The sequence below is a fragment of the Phoenix dactylifera genome, chromosome 10, assembly GCF_051530095.1.
Source record: "Phoenix dactylifera cultivar Ajwa chromosome 10, Ajwa_hap1_PhDact_Kaust_v1.1, whole genome shotgun sequence".
Lineage (NCBI taxonomy): Eukaryota > Viridiplantae > Streptophyta > Magnoliopsida > Arecales > Arecaceae > Phoenix > Phoenix dactylifera.
The window spans coordinates 27706414-27717260 of record NC_143199.1 but is presented as its reverse complement, the minus strand read 5'-3'; the positions used below and the strand labels follow the sequence as shown (position 1 = coordinate 27717260).

Sequence of the window (10847 nt, the reverse complement as noted above, 5' to 3'; positions counted from 1 at the left end):
AAATTTTGTTTTTTAGTTACCATAACAAAAGCTATTTTGCTTTGCTCGATTGCAACGATTAGGTGCATAATTAAACTAACCCTTATTCTTTGAAGCAATTTGTATGCTTGGGGTGCCTAGATTTTTGACAAGAGACTTGTTCTTTTGTGCAGGCACCTGTGGATTGTCCTGCTGAAAACCATCCTGCTCGTTCAAATGGAATGTTTATGATCTTATGTGATAAATATTTACATAGTCATCATATAATATAATAGTGATGTAGCAAATTCGATGACAATCCAGTGATAGCACCTTCTCACATCCAAAAAATATAAAAAACCAGTGATTTAGAATCTCCTAGCGATGTGTGTGTGTGAGAGAGAGAGAGAGAGAGAGTTGTCATTATCATAGGTCAGCATATTGCTGCCATCTGAAGGATTATTGAATTCAACAGCGGATCTCTGGTGGAACAACAGTTTATATTAGGCAGGAAGCAAAGGAGTAGCATCTGCCATTTTTTATGTCAGAAGTAACTCAAGGAACAGAAATATGGATTAAGATTTTTGACAGCTTCAACACACAATTATTATTATTAATTTGAAGTGCTCAGACAGGACAGCCTAATTATGACGTAGCATCTCACTATCCTGCTATTAATCTCAAACTCTACATTAAAAATAGATTTCTTTAAAATTAAAAATATATGCTGAATTATATTTTTATAAAAGAATTAATTAGATAAGAGATTGCAGCCATCTATAACCATGTTATCTCTTGTGTGTGTTAGGCGTGTTGAACTCTAGTATAATAAGATAAGGCCAGGAAGATGATTAAATAATTTGTATGCTTTCTCCTCCTAAACCATTCCAATGTGAATGCTTGATATACAACATTGATCCCTTTTCGAAGAATAAATATTTGATAACATGATATCATAGTATTGGAGCACGAGCCGTGAGCTCAAATCTCATTTACGCCAATTTTGCCCGTTTATTTTCTTAAATCTTGGCTCATTTCTTAACTCATTTTTATTTTGAGCCATTTTTTACTCGTTTTTATTTCGAGTCATTCATGACTCACTTATGTTCAACTCATTTTTTTTAACCATCAAGGATAAAGTTAACATTTTGATCCCTAACTAACCACCAACACATGTATGGAGCTAAAAATCTAGGTTTATGCCAATTCCAGAGAGCTTCTCGGGGAAGCGTAGCAGCATCTTTTTCATATATGAGTAAGAATATAATTGCATGAAGTCTTTAACAAAGATGAGGCAACCAAAAAGAGGGGGAAATAAGCATTCAGAATACCATAAATCACACCTTAAACAGACTGTGGTATCCCATTTATGAATGTAACTGGAGAATCCAACTCCTGTGCCTTCCAAATTTCTCAGAATAAAAAAGAAAAGGTTCCCCATCAAAAGCTACTCCTATCAATAATTTTCCACCATTAACTCTCATTAGTTCCTCCCAGCAAAACAACTCATAGTTTCCCCTGATAGCAAGCACAGGCCAGTTATATCTCACTTAAACAAGAATTTAGTAGAAGACACAGCTAACCACAAATTAAAATAACAGCATGCTTGCTTATTTTGATGTGATTCTCCTGCTATTCTTTGCACTAAGCCCCATGGTTAGTCCTGACATGGCAGTTGTTCATCCTCCCAAAATATAGAGTACTATGAAAATATATGTTGACCTAAAGCATGCTAGATACATAATATAACAGAAGTGGAGGAGTTGAGTAATATATAACATGAGAGAAAAACAAAAATAAACACTTGAGGCCATCTATTTAGAACCAAAAAAAACTCGACAAAAATTTAGCTGCAGCATGCAAAGCTCCAGGAAAAGGAAAGAGAAGGAAGCCAAAATTGCAGCGCACACCGATGCTAATTTCTTTTAAGCTATTCTCGCTTCGACTTCAGTTCAGCAGCTGCTGCCTTTACAGCTGATTTTGCTGAGCTTGTGGGTTTAATGGAGCTCTTAGGGTCAAAAGCTCCATTAAACTTATACTATCAGATAGTGTGTGGATTTTTTTTTTCTACGGCACAATTGCATGGCACATTCAATTAATAGCATATCAAAAATTTTGTTTTCCACACATCCTATATTCATTTCACATTCAGCAGCTAATTTAAAATCAATTTCTAGAGTCTCATTTGTTAACCCTATCCCCATCATTAGTAAAACTGCATGTCCTCCAATCACAGATAGTATACATTCATTAAATATCACAACATCATTATTCCACACTGCAATTTTCACAACAATCAGGTGACAGTTTTCAGCTGGGTGGAGTGGGCAGACTCTTTAGAAGAACACACTGGCATACAGGAAGCAATCTGAAAACGAGACTATGTACAGCCCACAAAACGCCTCATAGCAGTAATTAGGCAATTGGTTTTTCAGACAATATTTTTCAGACAGCAAGAAGATCGATTGCTGTCGAGGCTGTTGGATTGGAGAGCCTGTGGACCACCTCCCTCATGGTTGGGCGTGCCACGCTTTCCTCCTCCACGCACAGCATCGCCACCTTGAACAGATCGATGATTGAATCTAGAGGACATGGCGAGAGCCTGCGATCCACCACAGAAAGCACCGCTGCAGCATCAGACTTGTCTGTGACCTCTGATATTGTCTTCCGAACCCAGTGCACGATGTCGACGCCTTCCCCGAATGCAGCAGGGCTGACGGGTCGACGTCCAGTGATCAGCTCCAGGAGCACAACACCAAAGCTGTAGACATCACTTTTCTCATCCACTCGAAGAGTGTATGCATACTCTGTCATAGGCCAACTTCAGGATGTTAAAATTGATTTTATCCTTTAGACTTTTACAAGTGCAGTTAAGCATCTCCAGAGTTTACGCATAGAAAATTCTGTATCCATGCCCCATCTGCATCTGTTCTTTAGTGGGAAGCCATTCTGTAATCTCATATACAGCATCATGCGGGGAAAGATGACATGTATCAAAATAACAATGCAGAAGATTGACCCAGATCAAATGCTGGAATTTTTATGCATGCAAAGATGATAACAGTACCTTATCTTAGTTAGAGAAATCAAAATAAGAAAAGTTTTTAGTGTTTTATAGAAAATAAATATTTTGCAAAGATGTGGCATAGAATATGCTAGGACAGCACCCAACAGTGATAACTCAGCTGGTTGGTACCCCACTCCTCAGAGCTTGTCGCCCTCAAACCATATTGCTCATAAAAAGAAAGAAGATGTTAGGGCAGTAGAGTTGAAGATCCCTAGGCTTAGCATCCAATGCTTCTGTAGCCATTGCCCTAATCCTTTGCACCCCTAGTAGGCTAGTCCAAGGAGATCTCGAAGATCCGGGGGCATGTTGTGGTTTATACTTCAGAGCCTCAGAATAACGAGGATAACTTGAAAGAAAATTTTATCCAAAAAAAAAAAGAGAAGAAAAATTGTGTATCAACATCTTCCATGTACCATTAATGTAATTACGTCAATATAGCTTGTACAGGTTGCTTGTTTCAAGTGCAAAATGATAGGATGCAGCTTGAGTTGGACTCAACCCAACCCGCTTGCTAGATAGGGTTAGGTTGACATTCTGTTCTATGAATTTGGACTTGGCGTGGACTCAAAAATTCCAACATGGTGTCAAGCAGGGTTAGGTTAGGTTTGACTTTCAACCTAACCTAATTTAGCTGAATATGATCTGCTAAATAAATAAATAAATCTAAGTTTTATATCTTATATAGATTATTTATATATTTAATGATTATTTTTAATTTTGTTAAATTATGTGTAAGCGCAACATTGAAATTTATGAATGATAGGATCTCACTTTGACAAATATTAATCCAACAAAACATTGCAAATCTTTCCCATATCTTAAAATTTCTATTCAACCCACTTTGATCCAACTAACATGATGCAACTTAACTCAACTAACCTAACCCAACCCAAATTTAGTTTGGATTGGGGTTGAGCTATTTGAAGATAGGCTTGGGTCAAAGTCTGCCCTAAATTCCAGCCGAACGATCTGAAATGCAACCCTAAAAGATGAAAAATGGTTTAAACACCATAGAATTCTCGTACAAAAGAGCAACACGAGGTACGATAGAAATATATTGGCGCTAGTAAAAGAAGATCTCATAAAAAATATTTTTTTGGTCTATCAAAATTTGCCACATATATTTCTACCACTTGGGTTCCAGAAGATTAGATTAGCCACCAGCAATCACCATGCCCCCGACAAAGGCGAGGTATAAGAAATTATAGGCCATTAATTATTGAGCCTTCCATGCTGCAACCACCTTTTACCGTTGTGCCTAACGTTGACTAACGTTGACATCCTCCATACCAACGAACCGGTATACAAGTTTGACGGAACGACGCAACCGTTGGTTCGAGTAAAGCAGCCGCATCAATCCCATCATAGACATCTACATCGGAAAACCCAACCGCTAGAAGCTCGCTTCTATATTAAATCCAAAAAATCGATATGACCCATGCGGATCCCACAGTCAAAAGGCCCATTTGTCTTCAAGCCTGTAGACTTCTGACTTGCGACTAAAGACAAAGCTACACGCCCAGACAACGACGGAAAGAGGAAGGCAGAAGGACTTGGGGTGAGGGTGCGTACCTGGCGCGATGTAGCCGTAGGACCCGGCAATAGAGGACATGCACTCGGACGCGCCAGGGTCCTGAAGAAACTTGGCGAGGCCGAAGTCGGCGACGTGCGCCTCAAAGTTGGAGTCGAGCAATATATTATTTGACTTCACGTCCCGGTGGATGATGAGCGGCGAGCAGTCGTGGTGGAGGTAGCACAGCCCTCTCGCCGCCTCCACCGCGATCCGGCAACGCGCCTCCCACCCCAGATGCGCCCCTTTGCCTCCATGCAGCATCTCTCCCAAGCTCCCATTCGGCATGTACACGTACAGCAGTAAATTGGTCTCCCTGTTCGACACGAACCCCAGCAGCCGGACGATATTTCGATGCCGGATTCGGCCTAAAGTTGTTATCTCCGCCGTGAATCCCCGGTCGTGCTCCCCGACGCCACGCCCAACCAGCCGCTTGATCGCCACCTCGGTGCCGCTCGCCATGCGCCCACGGTAAACGATCCCGGCGCTGCCTTTGCCGATGACGTTGTCCTCTTTCAAGCACTCCATGACGTCCTCAACCGTGAAGTTGAGCCGCTGGAACGCCGTCATCCTCCAGGCGCCGGACCGGCCTTTTCCTCCCCTCGCCTTCCACACCTTGAGCGTCGCCAGGCCCACCAGAATTATAACCCCCACCGGCACCACGACGCACGCAAAGAACCGCTTCCAATCCCATCCTCGGCCCCGCCCCGCCCCGGACCCACCCCGAGGATGGCCCCGGGACAAGCCGCACGGGATCGGCACGTGCAGCGGGCCACCGCAGAGATCCGGGTTGCCGATGAACGAGGTCTCGTTGAACACCAAGAACTGCCCCTGGACCGGAATCTCGCCCGAGAGGTTGTTGTAGGAGAGATCGAGGGTGGTCAGGCTCAGCATCCGCTGGATCTCCGACGGGATCTCGCCGGAGAGATGGTTTCGGGATAAGTTTAGTGTGTTGAGGTTCTGGAGCTCGGTGATCGCCGCCGGGATCTCGCCGGTCAGACCGTTGCGGCTGAGATCGACGGCCTCGAGCGTCCCGGTGCACCGGGCGAGATCCGGAGGGATTTCTCCGATCAAGTTGTTGCCGCTCAGGTTAAGCTTGGAGAGCTGCTTCAGATCGCCGATCTGGGGCGGGATCTCGCCGGCGATCCAGTTTGACTCCAGAGATAAGGTCTGGAGCCCGCGAAGGTTCCCGATCGCCGGCGGGATCGGGCCGGAGATCCAGTTGTTGGAGAGGATCAGCATGCCGAGCTTGTCCCCGGCCATCCTCGCCGGAAGCTCGCCAGAGAGGTAGTTGTCGCTGAGCTCGAGCATGTCGGCGGAGGGGAGGTCGAAGAGCCCGGCGGGGATCGCCCCGTTCAAGAAGTTCTTGGCGAGCCGGACGCGGACCAGCGACTTGCAATCGCCGAGTTTCTCCGGAATCGGTCCGAAGAACGCATTCTCCATCAAAACGAGCAGCTCGAGCCGCCCGCCGGCGCAGAGGTCGGGAGGGATCGTCCCTGTAAGGCGATTCGTGGCCACGTCCAGCTTCATGAGCCGGCCATTCCGGCCGAGCCCTTCTGGGAGTTCGAAGGTAAAGTTATTCTCCCAGACCTGGAGCACCTCAAGATTCGGGAGATCGGCAATGAAGGGCGGGATGCGGCCGCGGAGGTGGTTGCGGAAGATATTGAGGAGCTTGAGCTGCTTCAACCCCGCGAAGCTCTCCGGCAACTCTCCGGTGAGCTCGTTTATCGAGAGATCGAGAGACTGGAGCCGGTCGAGCCCGCCGAGCTCGGGTGGAATCGTGCCGGCGAGGCGATTCCACTGCAAGAAGAGCGAGTCAAGGAGCTTCAACCGTCCGAGGCTCGCCGGAATCGGGCCGGAGAGGTTGCAGTTAGCCATGTCGAGCCGGACCAGAGAGGTCAGCATCCCGAACTCCGGAGGAATGCCGCCCTCGTACATGCTGTAGTAGCCGATGTACATCTCCCGTAGATTCGTGAGACGACTCAAGCTCACCGGGACGCGGCCAGAGAGGGCGTCCCCGTTGAGGCCCAGGTACTCGAGGCTCTCGATACTACCGTAGGACTCCGGGATCTCTCCGGAGAAGAAGTTCCCACCGAGGTGGAGGTAGCGAAGGCCCGGGAGCTTGGCAAGGCAGCGTGGGAGCGGGCCGGAGAAGTTGTTGTTATAGGCGTCGAGGACCTCCAGTGCGGGGAACCCGCCGTCGACGTCCGGGAACAAGCCGGTGAAGTTATTGTTGGAGATGTTGAGAAGGCGGAGCGCGGGGAGGCCGACTATCTCCGCCGGGAGGCGGCCGGCGATGGAGTCGCAGGCGATGGTGAGGTTGACGAGCCGGTCGAGGCGGCCGACCTCCGGCGGCAGAGCGCGGTGGAATCGGACATTAGAGATGTTGAGGGCGACGACGCGGTCATCCGCGTCGCATGTGATGCCGGAGAAGGAGCAATGGGTCGAGGCGGAGGGGTCCCAATCGTGGAGGCCATTGCCGGCGGGGCCTATCAGCCCATGTTTGAGCTTCAGCAGAGCATCGAAGTCGCCATCACTGGAAGCGAAGAAGAGAGGGAGAGAAGAGAAGAGGACGAAGAGGAATGGAGTCAGGTACGGCTTCATCTCTATCCCTTGCTCTATTTTTGATGTTCTCGTGGTACCATCTTCCGGCGGGAGAGGGGAGGGCGAGCGGATAAAAGGCGACGGGATGGGGTGGTGTTGGAGAATAAGCATCAGGCGAGTGTTGGGTTCGTGGCCAGAGAATCAAGAGGGAAAGAGAAACACCAGAGTGGGTGCGAGTGGGGCGGAGTATAGAGAGGAAGAGGCTGCATGCCTGCATCTCATGATTCCTAACGTGACCGCGGCTGTCGTGCAACGTGACAGAACTGTCGCGGGGTGTCACGGATCTAACGGCCGTTACAGAGGATGGGGGAGGAGAACGGGAATCAACTGAAGTTTCCGCGAAGCGTTCTATCCCGTTACAACCATGGAAACCACCTGGAGCCCCCACGAACAAGAAGATAGGGGAGTCGGTTTTATTACGAGAGCCCACCACTATAAACTTATAGCGGCGGTAGCTGGCAAATTTTTGACACTTCTATTATTTAAGTTAGACTAAAAACGACGTGAAAGAGCATCTTCTATATGAGGTATACTTTAGATGCGGTCTGCATCCTTCTCTAAAAAAATTTAATTATGGTGATCGAGTGAATTCGAGGGATGAATGTGGCTCTTTCTAGGTCATCCATATTTATCGAGAGATGGAAGATAAATAGTGAGTGGCCCTCTTTGCGGCATATTATTATAATAGATTTCTCAAGGTGAACCAAGCGGAGATCCCTTACTCTTTTCACCATTTTTTTTTCTAACTTCATCGATTGTATTCATGTGCGTACTGTGTGAGATGCCGGTGTACTAAAAAAAAATTTGGAATTTTATACGGCTACTAATTAGTCATTATATTTGATTCGAAGTTTGTTAAACTAAAGTAACATTTTCAAATTTTTATTTATTTAATAGAAATATTTTTCATATGATCTAAACCTCTTTCAAAAAAAAAAAGAGAAAAATTTTGAATTTGAATATTATTTTATTAAAAACAGTAATATCAAAGAATGGTCAATACTTATATTATAATATTACAATATTTTTTAACTGAAAAAAAGAGTGTAGGAATCAGTTAAAATAATAAATAATCTGTTACAACAACTGTTATTTTTATTATTATTACATAATATAAGGGAGAGAGTAACGGCGAACCGCGACGGATCTCGTTACTGTTAGCGTTTGGTCCGCGAGGGTCAGGTTAGTCGAGTGTCAGAAGGGTGGGTAGGTCTGACGGGTCGGGGGGGACGGTTGGCGGCCTGAGCTGGCTAGTGGTTCGAGATGGCAGGCGGCGTCACGTGGGGGCCGCTGCCCGGCTCGCTCGGGCAGGGAGGGTCCTGGCTGACCGTGATCTCTTCCTCTTTCGCTGCCTTGGCCCGGGGGCAATTTTGAATACCGAAGTGGATATCGCCTTTCTATTGGGAGAGACGTGGGAAGGAAAGGACGGGCCCCACCGGCCCAGACCGAGACGGGTTCTCTCTTTCTTCCGTTTTACGTTACATGGCGTGTTATGTTTTGCAGGAACACCCACTATAATGCAGGATTTAAAATTAAGGCAAGATGGAAAAGTTAAGAAGGAAGGGGAGGTTTAAAGTTACGGCTAACATATTAACTTTAGCTCTCTCCGTTATGTTATTTACAATAACGCAGGAAAATTTTTTTGGTGATTATAAAGTCATTTTAGCTCTATGATAATAAGTTTTTTTTTACATAAATATTTTTCTAAATTTAAATTTGCATGAATACTTTCTTAAAATTTATATTTATTTTTTATCTTCATAAAATACTGTTTTTGTACAAATACTCCTAATATAACGGTTCTTCTAACACCGTTAATAAAAACCATATTTATTTAATTAAAAATAAAATAAAAGTTTGAAAATACTTTTTTGTCCTCCATCACGATCGGCTTATAAATGTTTTTTTTTGTACATCTACCCATTAAGAATATTTTAGTCATTTTAATTTGAAACTGTTAATTTTTTAACGGCGTTAGATGGCGCGGGTGCATATAAAAAATAAGGATAAAAAAGGGGTAGAATAGTAAAATAAGTATTTTTATGAGGGTATACATGTAAATATAAATTTGAGGAGATTACTCATACAAACTTTAATATTTAGAAGGATATTCATGCAAAAAATCTTTATTTTTACTTATATTGCTTCTCTAAATAGAATAGTACTTTTTAAAATTCAAATTTTAATACCAATTTTCCTCCAAAATAGATTATACAATTTGAAAAAAATAATATTTTTATTAACTGAATAGTGAATTTAAAAATAATGCTGCTATGTTTCAGCTACAATCTATTATAATTTTATTTTAAAAGTTATTTTGTGAATATTAGAAAATTAAAATCATGTATAGTAGAAGAAATAATAGTTATTATAATCATTATAATGGTTAAGAAGGTTTTCTATGTGGACCTATTATAATGGAGTTAGTTTGTTATTATGACCTTGACAGGATGACTTAACAGAGAGCAATGGAGAAGCCTTGAATCCCAATGTATGTTAGGAAAAGTATAGAGCACTAACAAGAAGAATTTATTCTTCTTTGAGAACGGGAATCCATCTTTTAGGAACTGATGGATGCCGTTCTACCATTGTGGGAATCTGGATTGGGAGAATAAGTTTTAATAATTAAAAAAAAAATAGAAGGCTTTAGTGGGAAGTACACAGGCTTCTGGAAATCAAGCTTTTTGCGTTTATTTAAACATTACTTTGCCTACAAAGAACAAAATTATTTGAGGTTTAATTGCTTAAAAAAAAGGGAAAGCATAGTTGACGGTTGTAACCATTGCACCGGGGAATTAAAAAATGGGCCTGAAACGGGTTGGGATAATGCTAAAACTTTTGCATAATTTATTGGAAAAAATTTAAGATCTTTGTCTAGTATAACTAAGGCTTTCTAAAATATTGGGGAAAAATAAATATCATATGTAGTACATGATAAACTGCTATTAGACGGTGATTTCACACGCCAAGTCAGTGGAAAAGATCTAGTTTAATTTTTACCTATTTTATAATTGACCCAAGCTCAACCTAGCTCATTAGTGAGTCAAGTTTGAGACATTAATTACAATATATTTCTAGGATTTAGCAAAAGCATTTGGTTGTAAGGTTTGTCAATTAATTTGAGCAGCTCAACCTTGGTTCAAAGTGAGCTATAATTAGACTTGGTTCCAATGCAACTGACCCAAACTTGATCCTAGTTCAGATGCTTAGAATTAAACTCGCTCCATGCCAAAAATAAACCTATCTTGATCAAATTTCGCAATAAAATGCATAGAATTAGTTTTAAGACTAAAATCACAACCCTATGCCCAAGTGTGCGCACGCATGCATGCACCTACATATATCTTTGTCTTAATCTCTATATTATGTCTAAATGTATTTTTCTTGTCTTAATTTTAGCTATTATTTAATAAGTGAATATAAAAATTAAAATTATATAACAGTATCTAATTTGGTGTGCAAATATAATCTAATTATTTTTTCTTCAATGATTATGATCAATTAAGCTGAAATTAAGCTAGACAAAGCACCAATTGGGATCATTTTGTAATCAAAAAACCTTTATTGAGCCAAATGATGGGCTGATCTCAAGCAGCCCATATTGTTCAACGGTGATAAACCGTATTTTTTTTGTAGGCACCGTAGCCG

At 43.0% G+C, this 10847-nt stretch overlaps 1 protein-coding gene across 1 annotated transcript; it reads right to left on the bottom strand.

Moving 5' to 3' along the window:
- Window positions 1-2182: 2182 nt before the first annotated feature.
- On the bottom strand, window positions 2183-7625 carry LOC103720609 (uncharacterized). The gene is made up of 2 exons (XM_008810399.6): window positions 4598-7625; window positions 2183-2765 (listed from the first exon to the last, which is right to left on the bottom strand). Exons 1-2 carry the CDS (start codon window positions 7308-7310, stop codon window positions 2404-2406), a joined length of 3075 nt encoding a protein of 1024 aa, XP_008808621.5. The 5' UTR covers window positions 7311-7625; the 3' UTR covers window positions 2183-2403.
- Between the last annotated feature and the right edge of the window lie 3222 nt (window positions 7626-10847).

Excerpts from the sequence above, each read along its gene's own strand:
- LOC103720609 (XM_008810399.6), bottom strand. The coding sequence starts at position 7,310 with ATGCTTATTCTCCAACACCACCCCATCCCGTCGCCTTTTATCCGCTCG. Across the intron at positions 2,766-4,597 it reads CTACGGCTACATCGCGCCAG|AGTATGCATACACTCTTCGA; the intron begins GTACGCACCCTC and ends GGCCTATGACAG.